The 21,426-nt window shown below is 45.5% G+C and overlaps 1 protein-coding gene across 19 annotated transcripts in view; it reads right to left on the bottom strand.

The window, feature by feature from the left end:
• The window catches only part of CAMTA1 (calmodulin binding transcription activator 1), an 818,639-nt gene that overhangs the window by 26,388 nt on the left and 770,825 nt on the right, over positions 1-21,426 (bottom strand). For 18 of the 19 annotated variants that reach the window (XM_033113419.1, XM_033113420.1, XM_033113429.1 and 15 more), the window contains 4 exons: positions 4,640-4,791; positions 1,598-1,794; positions 1,129-1,207; positions 3-318 (listed from right to left, as the gene is read on the bottom strand). In XM_033113419.1, the coding sequence (XP_032969310.1) occupies positions 3-318; positions 1,129-1,207; positions 1,598-1,794; positions 4,640-4,791 (744 nt within the window). Of the gene's footprint in view, positions 1-2; positions 319-1,128; positions 1,208-1,597; positions 1,795-4,639; positions 4,792-16,556; positions 16,576-21,426 lie in introns of those variants that run through there. The other variant, XM_033113436.1, reaches the window with a different exon arrangement.

Raw genomic sequence — 21,426 nt, 5'->3', positions numbered from 1 at the left:
ACCTGGATTGGTACTTGCAATAACCGTGACTCCTTTCGGTATTTCTGGAGAGTTGATGGCCTCACTGTGCCACTGAGTCATCCAGCTTTCTGTAGTAGGCTCTTCACCTGGAGGACAGTGGATTCTGGGGTTCTGGCCCAGCTGGGCCTGCTCATCCCTCTGCAGGTGCTCCAGACACTCTGCTAATTTCACATGACCCCTTGACCTGGCAATTCCCAAAGGCAGCCTTCCTAGAGAGTCGGGAATAGAGATGGCCCGACGGTCCCACTTGTACAGGACGACAGCAGCTTCTAAGTGCCCTAGGGCACACGCCCACATCTAAAAAACAAGAACACAAAGCAAGCTTCCTCAATACGAGTTTAGAATATGTTTTACTTGGCCACTGCTGCCAACTGATGAATTTGTCCTTGCTGGCAATGCCAACAAGGCCATAAAACATTAGCATTACAACGTAACTCTGATAAATGTCACACGAGGTCGGACAAGTAAGTTCGTGAACTTGTTGCACCAATATTGCTAATCTTTTTTTTTTATACCAGAGGGATTATTCATTACGAATTTGTACCAACTGGACAAACAGTAAACCAACTTTACTATTTGGAAGTGCTGAAAAGGCTGTGTGAAAAAGTTAGATGAAAACGACCTGAACTTTTCGCCAACAATTCATGGCTCTTGCATCATGACAATGAGCCAGCTCACAGGGCACTGTCTGTGAGGGAGTTTTAGCCAGTAAACAAATAACTGTAGTGGAACACCCTCCCTACTCACCTGATGTGGCCCCCAATGACTTCTTTCTTTACCCAAAGATAAAGGAAAAATTGAAAGGAAGACATTTTGATAACATTCAGGACATCAAAGGTAATGACAACAGCTCTGACAGCCATTCCAGAAAAAGAGTTCCAACATTGCTTTGAAGGGTGGACTAGGCGCTGGCGTCAGTGCATAGCTTCCCAAGGGGCGTCCTTGGAAGGCGACCATAGTGATATTCGGCAGAGAGGTATGCAGCTCTTTTTCTAGGATGAGTTCGCGAACTTCATTGTCTGACCACGTATATGAATGAGGGAACCCGGCACACCCCTATGCCAGCCAAGGAAAACGGTCTGGGGGATACACGAACCCACGCCTTACCAGAGGAGTACAGGAGAAGTGGTCCACGTTCAAGGGGTCGACTTCCAGTTCCAGGTCAATGCTGTCTGCATGCTTCGTGCTGTAAGGGATGCGACGGCAATTACTGCACAATTAATCAGTGTTGAAAGGAAATACCGGAAATGTAACACCCCATAAAGAGGAACCCCAAAAGAGCGTCTCACATCCCTGATGTGAAGAAACAGTCCCGAACTTCACATGGTGGTGTGGACTCTCCGTTTTACTAGGAGCCCAGGGGAAATAAAAGGCCCCCATTCAGCAGGCGTCTCACTCAGTGTTTCTTGGGCAGACATTCATAAAATGCCCTTGGAAACTGTCCTCAGAGGAAGCCCCTTGCTCACAGGCTAGAATGCTCACTGGATGGCCAGACTTCTCTCCACTAGGGAAACGCTCACGAGGAAACTGCGTGTCGACGAGTGACAATGACCACCCGCCTGCACGCCAGCCTTACCGCCATTTGATGAGGGTCTGGATTAGGGTGGCATAACCCTGGGCAGCAGCCAGGTGTAAGAGCGTCATCCCACGGAAAGTCTTCGAGTGGATCAAATGCTTGGACTTGGCCCAGCAGGCCCGGCTCATCATCTTCTCGCACACGACAACCACACGGCTCTCAAAGCAGCTGCCCAGCGTCCCAGGGCCGGCAGCACACTGCGGTGGAAAAGCACACGTTATGACCAGAGGGCCCGAGGCCCTCCCCCAAGCCAGCGTTCCGATGCAGGGGAAACAGGGCTTCACGATTAGTAGCACCAAACTGAAAACGAAGAGACGTGGTGAAACCGAGAACTGGATGTACTCAGCTCGGCTCGGCAGCACGTGTCTGCCGGCGGGGCACGAGGCAATTTTCCGTAACTCCAGGACACCAGAGTCTATTACCGCTGACACTCTGATTATGGATGTCATGCTGCTCCATCTCAGGGATGCGCAGACTGCTTAAAGGAAAAAAAGGTCCTCCTCGCCTCCCCATAGAGGTAAACCGTGCAGGTAGTAAACTGTTGTGAGGGCATGGCAGAGCAAACTTCCTAATGCTTCCCCGGGGGTAGCACCTGGGCCTCTGACTCCCCTGCTGCTTCCGCAGGAGACTTAAGTCACTAACGGGGAGCTTTCTCCCTAAAGAAACACTTACAAATACCCAGTGATTCATTTGTGACAACATGGGTGGACCTGGAGGGCGTTATGCTAAGTAAAATAAGTCAGACAGAAAAAAGACAAATACCATATGATCTCACTTAGACGTGGAATCTAAAAAATAACAAACGTGAACCCACAGATACAGAGAAGGGATTAGCGGTTGCCAGAGGCGGGGGCTGGGCGGGTGAGTGAAATGGGGCCAAAAAGTACAAAAGAAATAAAGTCATGGGAATGCAGTGTACAGCACGGTGACTACAGTTAATACTGTACTGCATACGTGAAAGATGCTAGGAGGAGGTCTTCAAAGTCCTCACGAGGAACAAAAATATGTAACCATGTTATGACGGACGATAACTAGACTTATTGGGGTGAGCATTTCCCAATGTACACAAATATCGAATCGTTATATTGTACACCTGGAACTAATATAAAGTTATATGTCAATTATATCTCAGTTGAAAAAAACTTTAAATCCAATAATAATTCAGTCTTTTATATAAAGTATATAAAGTAAAACAGATACTGGGTAATGTATTAGAGATCTTGAAATGTAAATGTTGTTAATAATAATAGAGGCACACAGGAAAGACATTTACTAATTTTAACCACATGCCTTTCTTCTCTTGATTCAGTTGTAAAGGAAGAAAAATAAAATCAAAGTTAGTAACGTCAACAGCTTATCTGAGTCTCTATGAGAGCACTTCCAATTAAATGGCACTTTGAGCCTAATTCTTATCTCTGGTATTATTTTAAAAGCATTTTTCCAGTAACAAATACCATAAAATTCAATTACTGCAGAAATACTGTTGCTCCTCATTGTTTTTTGTGTTTTTTTTTAATCTGGAAAAAAATGCCTGCAAAAATAAAAGGGCAGATGACAGACATAATGTTTTCCTCACTCGAGCTGTAAAAACATCTTAAAAAGCACAGCTGGTCCCAACCTGTGGTAGAATGACCTTGACTCAGAAGTCCAGACAGAACTGCTCTACACACACCAAACACACACACTTGTGAGCGTGTGCGAATCTCCAGGTAGTGAACAAAGAGGAAATTTTTTTGCATTCAACAAACACGGCCACACCTCCATCACGTCAGGGGGACACAGATACTTACGGAGGCCGACCTAAATTGACGAACGAGCATTCGCCAGCAGTTCCTATGGGGTCAGATGGTAACAGGCCAGGGGCCGAATGGTTGAGCTGCAGGATGACATTCAATTGCTTCCCTTTATGCAATCTTTGTTGGTTAAAGGAAAAGGATTTCGTGGGAATCGCTTATTTTAGCCATGAGATATATTAATCAATGATTACTTCTTTGATAAAACTTAGCAGGGTCAGGTGAAAAAGAAGCTTGTCTACGCCTTAATAACGTTTTAAGACGTTAACAATGTGTGCCTTGTCTTTCCTTTTCCATTGATTTCTGAAGGCAGATGAGAAATAAGAAGAAGATTCAAGGAAAAAGGGGTTAGTTTTGGGGTGTGGTATACTATGCTTTGTTTTTATCTATTATTAAAAATATTACTAACACTTGATAGTCACAAGGGTCATAAAACTCTAGAAGTTCACTTACAAATGTAATACTAATAGTTCGAAGGAAATCATCATTCATCTTGAAGAGAAAATTAGTTGAGGTTTTTAGGCAACAACTTAGTAGTGGAGATAAGAAACACTACCGGTCTCTTTAAATTTAATCTAGGGTCTCCTGAAAAAATAGTTTCTGCCTAGGAGACTTGCCCAAAATGAAGCTCCTAAATGAAATTCATATAAAGCCTTCGAGACCAGTGGGACTCGGAAACCACATTTGGTAATTTCCTTATGCTTAGCAATGTAACGCACTCTTCATGGAATTTATGAAAAGGCACGTGTGAGAGCTGATAGAAAGTATAACACTTTGTGCAGAAAAATTACAGAGACAGTTTCTCTGGGTCCCTTACTTACTGCTCATCTTGAGTTTATAAAAGGCTTATGAATCACTGAATTCAAGTATGTTTTATATTTATACCGAAGACAGAGAGGGAATACAAAACACGACACGGATTCTAACTGGACTCTGAGTCCAGCAGATGTGAGTCACCATCTGGCCTCTGGTTTTTCATCGGATGCCCTCCTTCCCACAGCCGGGTTAACAGCAGTGAATTCCGAGACCAGTAACAACGATTTACCGCTTAGGGAGGTAAACAACGAAGAAGCCCCACGTCCCAAGGCTCCTTTCACATTACACAGGTTTTAACACTTGCAAGCACAGTTCTGCCAGCCAGCGCTCCCTCAGACTTCTGCCTCATCCAGGGACGACACCAGCACCAGACTGCCTCACCTGTCAGTAACACGGGAAACAAGACGAAAGGTGACTGTCAGCGCACACATACCTGAGCTTGACTTCCTCCGTTCCCGCTCCCGTTGCCCCCTCCACTGCTGCCGCCTCCGCTGCCAGGTTTGTGCTGCTGGGACCCCGTCATCTCAGCCATCCTCCTCTCCATCTGCTCCAGGCGTTCTAGGATGGACATCCTGAACTGGTTATCTAGGGCAGAACAAGGAAGAGTGAGGTTTGTTCTGGAAGAAGAGCAGTGAACACGTGGCCTTTTCAAGCCTGCAGGACCGGCATTCCCAAAGACCGTCATCAACTTGACCGAATCACAGAGGTCCCTCCAGGCCAGCTCTCTGGCACGGCAGCGAGTCTCACACCTCCCACAAGCCTGGTGCACCTACACTCGCCCGAAGTTCTCAGCTCAACGAACAGAAAACCCCTTTTTGTCCGAGTCCTGGTGTCAGGTTCCTGGCACCCCATATCACTGTCAAATTCCCCAAAGGAAACCTTGAAGAGCTCTGGTAGAGGGGCCCCAAGAGCAAACAAATGAAATGAATACGATTTAATTTAAATCAATGGAAGAAAGCAATCGCTGTGGGAAAGGATATACGAGATATAGATATATATTTTTAATATATTGTTATACCCAAACACCAGGGAAAAATGATTTTATTTCTTGATCCAGGCTCTCTCGCCTTTACAATTTATTTTAGGAATTGGATCATTCACTGCCTGAGACCTGTACACACTTCTTTTAACACGAGACTCTGTCTTTTCAGAGACAAACACAAACAGGCGCTTCAGCCCTATGTAAGAAACACATCAGGACACGACTGCTGGAGCTTGAATTGTTCCTCAAAGAGATTCTGTGATTCTGTACCAGTTTACTACGATAAGAAAATCTCTCTCCACTTCATGCGTAGGCACACGTATGCATTCACACACGCAGATTTGTTACGTGTAAAAAACGGGAGCTGTGACCATTATTAAAATCGTCAGCACCTATATTCATTCAACAGGTTTTAAAGCATGCTGTGCCAGCTACTAATCAGTGAACCGGTCAGAGAAGGCCTCTCTCTGCCCTAGGACGTGAAGCAAGCAGGACAATGTGATCTGGAGTGATGGGTGGGGGTAGAACTTACTAAGTCAGGAAAGGTGACACTTGAGTTTGACCAGAATGATGAGGAGGAGCCACACCTGCCAGGAGCTGGGGTGAGGGAAGGCATTCAAGGAGCGGAAGCCGTGTGGCCGGACCACGGCGGCGGGCGGAGGCAGACGGACGTGGAGAGGGGGGCACAGGGAGGGGAGGGGGAACAGTGCTAAGCACCCTGGCTCTTCACGTCGTAGCCACATAACTCAGAACCCAACCCTGGGTGCCTCAGCGTCCCAGCTCTCAGAGGTGGTGGTGACTATCCTGACCGCACAGGGCCAAATGAATCAATTTGTGAGGATTAAATGAACGGATACGTGCTCAGCATATGCTAAGTTCCAGCCATTATCATCTTCAGACAAATGTATTAAAAGTCTCTGGAAACTGAGTGAACAGCTGTGACAACATATTTCTTCCTCGAATTGCTAACGGCATTAACTATTTTCAAAATACAGGCATCTGAATCACGAAAAGGAATAACCCGGAAAAGAAATATTTTACCAGCATTCCTTTCCATCCTGACCATACATCCCGCCCGACTCCAGTGAGTAAAGCTTACTGACTCTACATGAGGTAAAACAAATGGGATCTACACGATGTAACACTTATGGGATGCTCCCTACGTGCCAGTCACCGCTTTCATCCCTTTACACGTTAACTCACTTCCTCTTCGCAGCCGTCATGTGAGGAAGTACTATTATCCCCATTTTACAGATGAGAAGACTGAGGCATGAGGCAATAACTGATCCATCTGGCTCTCGGGCCTGGCACGGAACCACTATCTGATACTACAGGCAGGTAAAAAATTAGAGAAGACTGTGTATCAGACGGTCTTACCCTAGAGAATATAACCTTCATCTTACGGTAAAAAGACAGTAGATACACCTGTTTCCTAGGCAATTTTTCAATACTGAATGTTGAATTGATTTCACTGTACTCAACCACACATGCAAGAGTAGGAAGATGGCTTTTCAAGAACTGATATTTTCTAATAAGCTATTTCCAGGAACAACACAAAAAGCAAAATCCTCCCTCTTTAAAAGTGAAAGATAACGTCTTTGTTCCAGTTTCACACACACGGGTGGACATGACAAACCTTCAGCACCTGCTGCTAGCTCCCCAGTGGGAAGTAACCCTGAATGAATTTGCACGGGATGGCCTTGTCATGCTGCGACCACCCATGGCAGACACAAAATGACTCCAGAGGTGACAGTAGACTCCTTCCTCCATGCCCTATTAGAAATGCAAATTGACCAAATGCTGGACTCCCCCAACGGGATGGTAGTTGTCCTCTGTGACACACTGATCTGCTGTCCCTGTTGGTTCCCAACTGTGTTATCTGACAGCCATTCCTCTGTGAAGCGACGCAGAGACTCAGGCCTCCCACTGAGGTGGGTCAAGCCTCTGCAGTCATCGACTCGTTATTTCCTCTGCAGCATCTATTAAACGGATGTTCAGAACCCATCTCACTTGGTTCACCGCTTGCACTGGCTTGGAGCTGGTGGCCAACATTAACATGGCACATCACGCAAAGGGGCAGAAGCGTACAGAGAGGGCTGCCCAGCTGTGTCAGCCTCGAGGTTGCACTGCAGGCGTGCCTGCCCGGCCATCTGTCCCTGTGGGAGGTGGCTTTGTTCTGGCAGTGCTGCAGTGCGCTGCAGTGCAGTTGGCATGTCATCCACACCCATCCCCCGGCCAAGTGTGGCCACTGCGGAGACAGACCCTCTGACATCACGGGGCCAGGCGCCGCCCACGGCATCTCCAAGTCAGAACAGTCCCCACGACTGTCTGCCACTGTCTGCCACAGAGGTGACTGGCTTTTGTCCCGGGCTGTATGTCCAGCCCCACCCCCAGCTGACTGCCGTGAGCTCGTCAGTAAGCTGCTCTCAGTAGCACTTTACGAAGCTACTCAGAAGAAATTATTTGCCTCTTAACAAAATTATATCATGCATGTCTGAGCCTCTCAACTCCAAAGGGGGAAGGGCGTGATAATTAATATCAGGAATGATCTCAAATGGAAATGAATGAGCTGCACCCGGGAGAGAGCAGCTCTGCTGCGCTGACCAAGAACCTGAGACTGTCTGATCACACTCCGTCCTCTGAGCAGGGCCCGGCCACCCCTGTCTGCAGGGCTTTTCAGATGGAGAAAACGACCATCTTCATTCACGTTTCCATTACTGGCGAGTCAAAAGCAGCAACTCTGTGCTTGTTTTGGTTTGATAGCTTTATTATGACACTTAAAACATTACTGCAAAATATTTGGCTACTTTGGAGCTATATATCACCTGTCCCTGTCTTGTATACTGTAGGTGATTACGGGGTAGAGGGAACACAATTTCTTAGAAACAAAAAAAACAAATTGTTTTCTGGTAACATCAGAGTCAAAAAAGTACATTTAAAGATTCATTTATTCATGCACAAATATTTATTGAGCACCTACTATGTACCAAGCACTGGAGGGAGGGGGGTACCTTGAACATTAGTGAAGACATATCCCTGTCTCATCTGTTGGCCAACAAATAATTTCTGCAGCCTGAATGAGCCTGGATCTTTAAACTAACATGTTGGGGTACAGGGAGAGAAAACGAATAATGTGCAGATCCAGGGGTGACAAATCTGGCCTCATTCTCACCCATGATGCTTCAAACCAAGCCAATGGTGACTCAGCTTTGAGGGCTCCCGAGCCCCATGTGCTCAGGACAACATGACTGAAGCTACTGAGTGGCCCCATCGTGAGAACGAGACGGCACAGAGCCAGCCAAGAACGCGCGTTTCCATGAGCACATGAGCCTCGGGAGGGCCCAGCACACACAGCGGCCGCCCTAGCTCCAGCTCCCACCTGGTAGGTCGCTCCTGGCTTTCAGTTCTTGTCTGGGAGTGTTAGGTTATATCCTCCTCACCAAAAGAACAAGTCACTGCTTGGACAAAAACACTCTCCAGCTTTTCACCTCCCCCTGCCCCCCGTAAGTCCTGTGATAAGCCCCGGCTCTAGAGGCTGGGCACGGTGAGGTGTGAACACGGATGCCCTCCCGCAGTAGGACCTCTGGGTCTGCGTCTGGGCACGCCACTGTGGCAGAGCTTCTCCACGTGTGCTCCGCCCGGCTGGTCCCCTCTGCAGGCAGCATGCTGCCTGGATCGGAGACTTGTGTTCACCCCAAGGGCTCTCAGACCTGAGCGGTCACCAGGATCACCTAGTGGCATTTAAAACAGACCCGTGGGCCCTACCTAGTCCCAGGATTTTATTCTCTTTCAGTTTTATATTTCGTAGGTCTGGGAAAGGCCCAGAAGTTGCATTTCTTACAAGTTTTCAAGTGATGCTGAGCTTCTGGTCTGGGGCCACGTTTGAAGAACTGCTGTGCTAAGAGGCAGCCTCCTTCCACAAGAACGAGTCTTCTGTCCACCCAGGTGCTTGCTGAAGAAGGACCCGAGAACCACCTGCTCAGGCAGAAGCACAGGCTCCCACCCCACACAGACACGTGAAGGCAACGCCAGGTCCAGCCACACGCACTGGGTCCACAGTACTGGGCTGTACCTTACTTCTCAAGTGCCCGGCCAGTTCAGACCTGACAGTACCTGAAAGCGGTTTAAAACCCACCCACCTGCGCTGCTCTCTGCACCCAGTCAGCACTAACCTACCGCCCCCATCACGTCTTACCTGTCTATCGCCGCCGCCTTCTCTCAGCTGACTAAACGGGGTGTCTTCCCAGCTGTCTGTCCCTGCCTCGCACTTTTCTCTAAAGCAGCCTATTTCCTTGTGCAGCTCCAGGGAACTGAGGGCTGCCAGCAGCCACACAGCCATTCTCTCCCCCTACATTCAAGACACACGTACCCAGGCACCTGCACCCCAGACAAAAAGTAAATTCTGATGGCTTTGCAGCAACAGTCTGGCTCATGATTCATTCAAAGCCTCTTTATGGGCCTCGTCTACCCGCACCCCCATTGGCCGAAGCAATGTCTTTACACTGGGCAGCTGTGATCTATACAAGTGGAAAGAACACTGGAGTGGAGCAGAGAGCTCCAGGTTTAGTCACGGTGTGACTCTGGAAAAATAATGACCCTTTGCACTTCAACTTTCCCATCTGTAAAATGGGGATATTACTATTTCCCTTCTTGTCGTGAGGATCAAATAAACTAGCATGTGAAACCTCCTTATGTGGTAAGGCCCTCAGAAGTCTGAGATATTATTAGACTGGTTCCTTTTAACCAGCCACACCTACGGGAGCATTTAAAAAACAGTTTAAAATTTCAGGAATAATTTTAGATTTACCGATGAGCTGCAGATAGTAGAGTTCTCACATACCCTTCAGCCAGTTTTCTCTAATATTAACATCTGACACAACCGTGGTGCATTTGTCAAAACACAGAAATGAACATTGATCTATCCCTCATTAACTATAGACTTAAACTCTATTGCACCGTTAAGAACTGAATTAGAATCAATGTACTTGTTCAGGTCCAGGAGCCAATCAAAAATACCATGTTGCATCTCACTGTTGTTTCCTGCCTGCTCTGATCTGTGACAGTATCTCACTATTTCCTTCTTTTTCATACTTTAACCGTGTTGAATACTGGTCAGGTACTTTGTAGAAGGCCCTCAACTTAAGTCGGCCTGGTGTTTTCTAACGATTAGACTGGAGCCATGAGCTTTTAAGAGGAAGATCTCACTTCCCACAGAGGCGAAGTGCCCTCCATCGTATCAGGGGGCACAGGGTGACGCACTGCTGATGTTGACCTTGATCACGTGGTGACGGCAGCGTCTGCTAGGTGGCTCGATGCCTGTTACTGTTCTTCTCTTTCCACACTCTGTTCTTTGGGAGCAAGTCACCAAGTCCAGCCCACACTCAGAGGTTAGGGAATCCAGCTCCCCTTCATGGATGGGGGAGCACCCACTTCTCCTATGTGGAGTGCTCCCATGAGGAAGACTTGTCCTCTCTTTACTTGTTTGGTCAATCAAACCAAACTTTACTTGTTTGGACATTTACTTATGTCAACATGAACTCATGTATATGTATTTTACACCTTGGGTCATAATACTCAGTTTACTGCTCGAAGTAGTCCAGCTTTGGTTATGGGGAGCCCAGCTCTGGTTACGGGGAGCTCTTTCAGGCTGGCGCCTGTGTCCCTTCGATATACCTGCAGTCCTCTTCCTTTTTTCCTGAGCCCTTCCTTATTTCTGGCATCATAAGATGCTCCATGTTTATCTTTTATTCTCCCTGTCCAGTCCGAGATTCAGCAATTTCTCTAAGGAGTCCTGGTTCCTTTTATTGGAGAATGGCATTTAGAAACCAAGACCTGGGTGCTGGATGTGCTCATTGCTGTTTTTTGGGGGTTTTTTTTTGGGGGGGGGGCGCGGTCACAGCTTCTAGGCCCTTTCAGTGGACAGAGCAAAGAAGTGCATGTGACTAAATAACCCGTGCACGCACACGTATCTATAATCATTTCTCTATCTAACTGTATACATATTAAAATAAGCAAGCGTCCATACTCCCGTCTCCAACTCGAACAGCTCTGCAGTGTTCATCCTAGCCGTCCAGGGGGCATATACTCATAATCCCGGAATAGCTCTGAGTATTATGAAGATCAGGAAGAAGATGAAAAAACATTTCCAGCCAATCACTGGCCCAAGAGGCAATGGATGGTGAGCTGTGGCCTCACATCCCCTTTTCTTTTGCTGGGTTCGCCCTGTCCCAGCCTTTCCTTGAGAGCAGTTATGCCAAGTGTCACAAAGCACAGAGCCCTCCTGGGTCATCTTTGCATCTCTCTTTAACAGGGATTCCTAACCCTCAAAGGGACTCATTGTTAAATGTCCCAAATAAATATTTACCTAAAACATTTTAAATGTCTGAGCGATACCAGAGTTTTAAAGGCAGAGAAAACTTCATGAAGTCAGACACCCACAGCATGTTCTAAGTTTAGAAAGCGCGGGATTTGCATCTGTAAAAGTGGAGAACCCCAAGTATTTGGGCCTCTGACGTAAGAAAATGTCTCCATCGGGAACCAACTACGTGCGAGCCAGACGTCACAGGCTCTCAGCACTCAGCTGCCCCTATTTCCCTCTAGATTATAAACAACTCACTTTAAATCTTGAAGCCCAATTAACATTCATGAGTGTATTGCGCAATGCAATACAATGTAGTTTCTGACATTCTATCAGATAAGGGCGTTTTAAAAACCATAAATCCCTCCCCTATGACCTAGAAAACAAAATTTAAACGCTTTGGTGTGGCATGCGATACTCTTTACAAACGGTCTCCGGCTCCTTTTTAGGGGTTTTCTAATCACTCACTGTTCTCCAAATCCACTGGGAACTTGACAAACCTTTGAGCCTATGGTGGTAATGGCCAACCTTTCCCCATGTCCACCTGGAGAATTTCTTATTCTTCGGAGGCTCAAACATCCCTCTGGTTTTAGGATTAATAGCTGCGGCTGAGTATCTACAGTAGGCCAGACATTCTACATGTATTATTTCTAACCCTCAAAATAACTCTGAAAGATTTTCCTTTTCATTTTACAGGAGGAAACTTGAGGCTCAGAAAATGTGTTCCTTACCACCGTCACCCTGCTTGTAAGAACCAAGGCAGGGATCAGACAGACCTGATCTGAACACAGGTTCCTTCTAGTGTGCCCGGGAAACCCTGTCTTGTTCTGTGTCCTAATGGGACCTAGCAAACGAATGTAGAGTTATTTTCTGCCACGTGTCATTTCCACTGGAGCAAACTTTTTGAAAGCAGGGACTCTGTTTTGGATCCCTGGCACCAGCTATGGAGTGGGTGCTCAGCCAATGGAGTAAAAACAAAGAAATATGATTTTCTAAGTTAAGCTGCTTCTGGAAGCCAATTTATTGATGAGGTCATCTAAACATGGGGTAAAGGCTCTGAGTGACCTGCGCTCTCCCCAGTGGACTCCGGGGGTACCACCAGCGACCACTTTTATCACTTATTCCGGGCATGGGAGGGTGGGGAGAGGGTACAAACTGATCAAACCCAGCGAAGTTGATCTGAAAGTATGTGAGAAGCTCTCCCAGAAGCTGGCTGCCACTTCCTTTGGCCTCAGGTGAGGAGATTATGTAACCACAGAGTGTTGGAGCAAGAGTGGCAGAAAAGTGGAGGGACAGCTGCCTTTTCCACAGACACGAACGGGAATCCCACAGCACGGTCACTCTGCTTTCTCCGCGGAGCTTCACCTCAAAAACCTGGGTCCCTGCTGTTCGGAGAGTCCCACTTTTCCCCGGTGAAATATTTGGCACATTTGGCTGGCAGCACACCTTCGTGAGACAGGAGTGTCTATAATTAGTTACAAAAGTGCTTAACAAGTTGGTCGGGTCCGGTAGTTGTACAAACACGAAATTTTTACCGTGTTGAACGAAAGACTCATTCTCCTAGAACAGGGCTCGGAACGTCTGCATGGACTCGGATGCCTGAAAACTGCCTAAGGAATAACATCTGCGGACACCAGAACTTGTTCTTACAATGGTGCGAGTGGAGTCACCTCTGGCCTTGTTGCCAGAGCAGAAGAAGAAGTTTTGCCTTGGCAGGTAAATGAATGAAGGAGCGATCATCAAATACCATCTGCTATTTTAAAACGCGTTATTTGTAGCTCAAGTGCACATGTGCCCTCCTGTTGCTATTTGGACGGGAGTGAGAGGCCATCTCTCATTCCATTTACAGCCCTTGGCTGCACTGGCAGAAGGAGCTGATGAGGCAAAAGGGGGCATGACTTGAACTATTTCTGTAGAGAACTGTAATTGCTGCTCAGGAAGTCTCCTAAATTTTTTAGGAAGCTCAGAAAGACAGGGAAAATGAAGTCACTTAATTCCTTCCCAGAATAAATGGGGCCGCTGGAGTGCACGAAGCTGCTCCTGCCCAGCTAGCCATTTAAGATGGCCCAGTGCAGAGGAAACGGTAAGGGCCGGACGGAGATAAGGCACAAGCTGTACCACTCTGATTTTCCAAAGCAATGGCTAAATTTAGCCTTAGGAAAAATCGCCATATGCCACTTCGTAAAAACTCCCCAACTCTACGTACCCAAACCCTAGAAATGGAAATTAACAATTCTTCTTAGACTTTCTTCCTTGGCAGTGCTTTGGGATTCATATTTCTTCTCCTTGGTCTGTGTTTTGCACTTTTCTTAGACACATCAGGAAAAATGGTTTAGGATACTGCCAGAACAACTAATGGCGATTAGGAGACAAAATGTTACAACAAGGGCAGCGCAGCAAATGGACAGTTATTTCTCCCTTGAAATCTTTCAGGACTAGAGCTTGAGGTGTAAGAGGGCAAAAATGTCAAACCTATTCTCCCAGGACACTGAGGCTTACTCAAGGAGTTCAACTACATCAGAACACGGCACTGGGCCTAGAAGAGCACCCCAAATCATGCGGGAGCAACTTCACATCAATAAGGCGGCAAACCCAACGGGAATAAATGGAAGCAAAAGTGCAGCTGATTACGCGAGAGCAAAGGACGTCAGGGGCTCTGACACAGTCCACACTCACCTTTACGTAAGTCTACGAGAGCAAACGTTTTCAGTCGGCTAACTTTTCAGAGAGCACCCAGGTGGGGGGACACTGCCTCCACAGCTCCAGTACTCAGTGAAAATATGAAATATTATGAGCACGAACAGAGACATTCTAAAGTACTCAGTAACCTGTACAGAAGACTGAGGAACACACATTACCAATGACGACAGATGCGGGAATGAGACGTGGGGACGAACAACAATCTCACCTGGACACGAAGACGTGACAGTGGAATGACATGTAAATGCGTAAAGGAAAACAGCAGATGAAAATCCTGACCCTGAAGAACTGAAACCGCACAGACTGAAACTACAAAAGGCACAGGAATTGTCAGGAGGCCAGACTACATTAATTAAGCACCAGCAAGTTGGTCTGTGGCGGCCAGCCGTAACAGAGAAACCACCTAAAATCCTTCGGGAAGAACCATGGAGAATCAGGGCCAGGCAGATTCATTCTGCAAACGTCTGCTGAACACCCGCTGCAGAGACACCACTGCTTTGCACGCGTGCCACAGCTCTGCGATGTGACGACCACCAAGACCACGGAAGCCGTGGTGGTCAGCCGGGATCCAACAGCCAAGGAAGACATGAGCCTTTATTTCCAGAACCTCAGTTTAACACAAAGGTAAAGAGATGCCCTGAGAGCCCGCCCTGTGAGGCCAGCAGCCGTGTTTGTTCCATTCCCAGTTACGCTCCTGAGGCCCGGCAGAATGCCCGGCACATGGCGGGCCCTCAATCAATATTTATTGAGTAAGTGACTTAATTTCATCTGCTTGAAACGTAAAGAACGAATTTCAAGGAGGCCCAGGTAAAGCGTATGCAGAACAAGAGATCTGTTTCCATTAGTCATTTCTACGAAGTGCTTTTCTCCAGCCACGTTGTTAAAAGCAGTCCTTCCCTTCCGCCACGGCCATCTCTTACCTAATCCTATCAAATGTATCAGGGACTAGGCATTTGAAAACAAACAAACAAACAAACAAACAAACAGTCGAATTGAGACTGGTGTAGAACTCTTTCATTTGGTAGTTTTCACCTTGGAAAAAGTATGCTAGGACCAGGTTTGGGCGGAGACAATGGGAAAACTCAGTAAGAAAGAAAACTGCTGGTAACATGTGCTACATGGTACCTGGGGAAAGGACGTTAAAAAGAAAAAGAGAGAGAGAGAGAAAACACCGCTGTTTCTAGCTAATACCCCTAAATCATAATGGATGTTATTTGCCCTGAGTTCCTGGCAGTTTCCAACATCTGACTGAAAACTCATACGTTCAGGCTGATAGTTGGAAGAGGCCCTCACTAGCTGTTTCCAGCTCATTCTCCGTACATTATTGACAGACCTGCTGTTGGCAGTGCTTTGCTGTCAGAGCTAACTGTAGGGGTACCATCTGTATACATGTTCCCAACTGTCTTGCTAACTCGTGAGAGAGCTAAAGTCCAAGATGTTTCAAAAATATGCATTTTTTTAAACACTGGATTCTACATAGAGGCTGTGGTTCCAGAACTCAAAGGTTCATTAACGACAATCATATTTTTTCACACTGCCGTAAGATTTTGAAAAAATCTGGGCTTCAGGATCACTGAAGACCGGCCGCATCATCAATTGTGTGAGTGTCTCTTTCTCATTCCCACTCCCCTTGTCAGGAACTGTTCGACTCGTAACGGCTGGTCCGCTACACTTTGTCTTTTGCTATTACATATTGCTAAATAAATTGATTAGATATTGCTAAATAAATTAATTAGCCCAAAAAAAAAAAAAAAAAATCTGGAATAAATATAAGGTGAAGTCCTTTCCAAATGAATATGTTGGAATGCATACATTTGAAAAAGAAATCGCTGTATTACTTTAAAACACTGGATATCTTATAAAGTAGGTCTCAACAGATAAAATGATTTAATACTATTTTATGATTTATCATTGGCCTTTCTGATAATAGAGAATAAACATGTTTAAAAATCCAACTTATACCACTTTAAACATTTTGCGCAGGGGTAATTCTCTAAGAGAACCACCAGTTCTGAAAAGTTCTTAACCATTGAACTCCTTTTTGGTAGTGTCATGAGGCCTACGAGGGCCATTTTGTGTCCTGGCCGCACATGCCACACGAGAACACACCGAGGGCTGCCCTCCTGTGTCTGCACGCGACTCCCTTCCACGTTTTGAGTTAGGAGGCCATAACCTGCAGACTATACCTTCCACCAGCATTCTACCCCTCGGCCAGAACAAGCTTCAAATGTGTGCAAATCCCAAGTGAGTGAGGCCTGAATGGAGGTATTCAAGCATCCCTTGGATTAGGTGGCAACGCTAAAAACTTACAATGCTTTTCACTAAATGGGGATGCAGCGTGGTGTCATACAGTCGTGGGGCTGTCCTGTCTTGCCACGCTCATGCAAGTCTCCAAATCGGGCTTCTTTAGTTATGCCGCTCGGAGTGTAGTCGTTCTAAGGTTCAGGGAGCAGGTAAATAATAGAACAAAAGATCAATAACCAACTCCAAGGGCAGCGGGCGCTAACCATGGCCGCATCCATCGCAACTCCCTAACACATCCCCACGGGCTCCTTTCCTCCCCTCTTCTCAGTTTCCAGACTCCCCGTCCCTGTCCCAATTCCCCCCTCCTCAACGTCGTTATTTCCCTCCCTGCCCTCACTTAACTGGTAACAATCCTGGATCCAGTTATGTCTGTTGGAGGTGGCTGCTAAAAATACTTATGATTAATAACAGATTAGGTAAGAGTAAGATTTGCGAAAAGAGTAAAATAAAGCTCAGGTAAAGCTGTTATACAGACAAAAACATACTCTAAATTCTCCAAAATGGTTCATTGTAAATCCCAAATTTGACCGAACTTCGCAAACAAAGCAAAAAGGGAGGCGGTCAGTTTCAAGATCACTGTCCGTCGCTTTAGATAGCCTGGCTCTTCTTGGTACTAAGATCTGAAAGCAATCTCTCCCACAGATCCTAATAAGAAAGACACTGATATAACAGAATTCAGCATCCTTGCACTACTGGGTTTCAAATGACTGTTTATTACCATTTAGTATTAAAGAACACCAAAGCAGCATTCCATAAAAGTAATTCAACGAAGGTCCAATGTGGGCCAGCTTCATAGCTCTCCGATGATTTGGTATAAATCGAGGGTAAATGAGAGTATTCGGAGGAATACACAGTTATTTACTGCTTGCTCACTGTCCAACAATATTTTATGATCCTGATATTTTTAAAATCTAAAAGTAGGCGAGTTGTTTTAGAAGGAAAAGCTTTCTATATTTAGTGGGTTTCTGGGTTGTTTTCTCTTCTGCACATCAGTGGCCCTTCGTTTTTTAAAAATCTTTACTGCAACGAAATAACATGTTTTCTTTTTCATTGTTTAGGAATAAATATATCTGGAGTTCAGCAATAAGAAAACACCCTGCACAGGTAATTTCTTTCCACAATTCTTCATGGACAGAGAGCAGCTGCCCATTTTTAAATCCATTTGACAATAAACACAACAACCGAGTGTCTAGTCAGCCCTGTTCGTGGTTACCACTCGGCTTGGTCAATGTCTCCGAGTGACGATGGCCCACTGCCTACTGAGGACTATCCATCCCTATGCAGACATAACACACAGACGAGAACAACTGAAGAGAAACTGGACTTGGACCTCCCTAGTTAGCAAAGGACTCAGAACAATGACTCTTACCCTTTATGTTCATGGGTTCTTTGACAGTGATGAAACCTGCGAATTCTTTCCCAGCAAAATACGTACACAAACCAGTTTACATTCAATTTCAGGGGAGGCCCATAAAGGCCCATGGATTTCAGGCTCAGGACCATTCTGTGGGGATGGTCTCCTGAAACGTTTCCCAAACTGCGTGACATAGCACATTTTTCCTGAGATGTTGCTCAGGAGACCGTAAAAACAAAATGCTGTATCCAAGATGTTTTGGAAATACTGGGTGAAACACAACTAAATACATTTCTGTTTCTTTAATGCATGACTTTTCTGAACCGTTATATGCTCATGTACACTCTGCAACTTGCTCGTAGAGAGTCAATGGTAGGTGTGTTTCCAAAACTTATCTGAACCTGTGTGTGTGTGTGTGTGTGTGTGTGTGTGTGTGTGTTCCTATATAAGCATTTCCTGTAATTAATGCGCCCACAGAAGAGTTTAGGAACTAAAACGAGTCCTAAAGAACAGCGTGACATAGACAGTCTCTGAGTGAGGAAATTCCTGGTCCACTCTCTTCATTGCCTTCTTCACGGAGTGGCTTGGGTACCACTCCAACCTACCACAGACCCCAACTAATGGTGCATGTCACCCAGGGACGACTATGGGAAACGGCTGGACCCAACATCTCTTCCTACCATCGCCTCTCTTCCTTCTCAGTCTCTCCTTCTCTTACTGCTTCTGTCAATTCCACTCCAGACAACCACCTCTTTAAGCAATATTCTCCATCCCTTTCCATTGTTCTAACTCCAGATATCTCAGAAGGATTTCCCTCACTCTCTTTTCTTTGTTCCACTTGAGAATAAAGATAAGGTTGCAATTATAATTGACAGTAAGAATGTTAGGGTTGCTATCAAGAAACATAAATTACTTCCTCTTCTGGGTTTCGTCGTTTAAAAAGTTAGAGACCTAGATTCTGTAATTTCAAAGCACCGCTTTGATTTCTACCCTATGAATTGAGAATCTTCACCAAGAAGTTTTCATTTACTGAAGTTATTTTATGTATACATTTATTTGTATTCAAGCAGCATCATTTAATATGCAAATGTGAAATTCACAATTTCCTTTGTTTTGTAACATGTGCTATACATTTATATATTATGTAGCTCTATATGATAGTTTTATAGTATATAGGTGATATATGCGTATGCACATTATTTTAATTATTTTTCTCCTGCAAATACAGAGTCTCTATTAGGGGTTCAAAAAGGTTTCTGTTCTCAGGCCAGCCTGGGAACCCACCTACCATTTGTTGCACTGTTTATCTCGGAAATATTCAATTGACTTATAAGCTTTTAGAACATCATCAGTTTTAGGCTGGCACTTCCTACTTTTTACATTATTAGATAAAACATCTTTCATACACACACAAAAAAGCCCGGGGCATTGATTCTGGCTAGAGTAGAATGAATGGTTTCTTTTACTAGAAAAGACAAATGGATATTTAAATAAATTCTCTGTGATTAATCCAAACCACAGTGTGTGATATTAAGGACTTGAATCCTATTTTTTGAAAGTGGTCCTAGGAATTGTTAGTCAGCACTCGCTGAAAGGCTCACTCATGGTTTTGGTGTCTCCTCATTTTAAGTGGGACCCCCAGAATAAAGTCATGGAGCAAGCCTCATCACGAGTTTCTGCAGTGTCAGATGAATGGTGCTTTCTTTGGGAATATGACCGTCAAGGGTGAAGACTGAAAAGGACCAGGGCCTGCCTAGCATCCCCTGTCCCCTCCCTGGCCAGGGTACCTTGCTGCTCCTTCGGGAGCTACTGTTGCCTAGCTCAGTTCAGGTGGTACTGACCTGAATGCTTGGCCCCAGGCCAGGCCTTGCTAACGAGAGCACTACCTCTTCTTATTCAAGCGACTGGGCACGAGTCAAGCTGGCCTAATAAGAACAGGACATTTCCTGGAACTACTGGGAAAGAAGTGCTGTTTTCCCAGAGATACACTGCTACAATACTGGCCGGGAGCTTTGAGTGGGCCATCTTGCTACAACTTCGGGAAGCCCTGTCTGAGAATCAAATCAATACGAAGGGGAGGAGAACCAAGAGAGGGAAAGACAGGTTCCTAATGACATGCCTTAAGCATCTGGAACCAGCTGTGCCTGAAGAGAACTCCAAAACTGGACTTCATAATAAGAGTCAATAAATTCCCTTTTTTTACATAAGTCAGTCTGTGTTTGAGTTCTGTTACTTACAGCTAAAAGAGGGGTCTAAGGTAAATCTATTAACTGAAAGGTGGATCCTTCTGCTAAATATTGTGAAAGTTGTGCTTCTACTTACAATAAAAAAAATACTCAATATTATTAAATATACCTTAGTAGTACACAAATATCATTAGAATGTCTCTACAAAACATGGGATAAATTACGGCTGAAGTAAGCTGCCATGCTTATTTCAAACATTTGATTACCTAAAGAAATCAGAAAAACAGTAACATGTATACTGGGCTCCAGGCTAGCTGAAGGAGACCACCTGTTGTTTAGTTATATACGTAGGCAAGTATCTTAACCCATTCGGACCTTAGGTTACTGCCAAATCGAATGTCGTAACAACAGACACATCCCACAGGAAAGAATCACCACTGGACACTGGGATTTAAAGAGAACTTAGGACTTACCTGGTCCATGGGCTTTCAACCATCTTTGACTGTGGCCCACAGAGAGAAGTGGAGGCCAGTACACACACTCACATATACACATATATTTGAGATAAAAACTTCCAAAATTGACACTTAACTTTACTATGTGCAATGCATTCTGATTTTAAAAACTGATAATGTTGATCACTAAATTGATTTCCTGAACCACCACTAATAGGTTTAGAAAACAGGGAAGGCATTGAGATTCAGAGACGTAGGTGATTTACCTGAAGTTTCTCACTGAGTTAGTGGTAGAGCTGAAACAAAATCCTAGTCCTCAGCCTACTGTAGTAAAGCAGACAACTGTTACTTATACACATTCTGAGAGCAAGCTTCTGGCCAATCAATCTTCAGGTAACTGGGGACATGATTCAGGTGTCAGACCTCGCTATTTCCCACTGGGCCAGGCCAAGACTTTTAGAGCCACTTTAAGACCACTTCAGTGAAAACCCAAATCCGCCAGGGACCTTGAACTGACCTGAATGGGAGAGCCTGTGGAGTTTGCCTCAGTTACTGAATGCATGAAGTAGGATCCAAGGCAGGTTTTAGGCTTGGAGAGACTCATTATAGCCTTCTCCTTCTACCCAGGAGTGACACCACGCACGTTATCTTTTTGTCAACTAACGGTATTCACGAACTCCAACTCCAAGGTTTTATTACACTACACAGCAGTACCGGAAGGTACGGCTTAGGTGTCACCCTGGCCCGCAGAGCCGCAAATCCAATCTGGGAGGTGAGGGGAAGGGCTTCAGTAATGAGGTAAGACTTGAGTGTGGCTCAGAGAGTAAGGCGGTAGGAGTCAGAATAGAGTACGGTGGCCTCGGTAAACAAACTAGTCTGAC

Source organism: Rhinolophus ferrumequinum, chromosome 9 (genome assembly GCF_004115265.2).
Source record: "Rhinolophus ferrumequinum isolate MPI-CBG mRhiFer1 chromosome 9, mRhiFer1_v1.p, whole genome shotgun sequence".
NCBI lineage: Eukaryota > Metazoa > Chordata > Mammalia > Chiroptera > Rhinolophidae > Rhinolophus > Rhinolophus ferrumequinum.
This window is presented reverse-complemented; position numbering and strand designations above follow the sequence as displayed.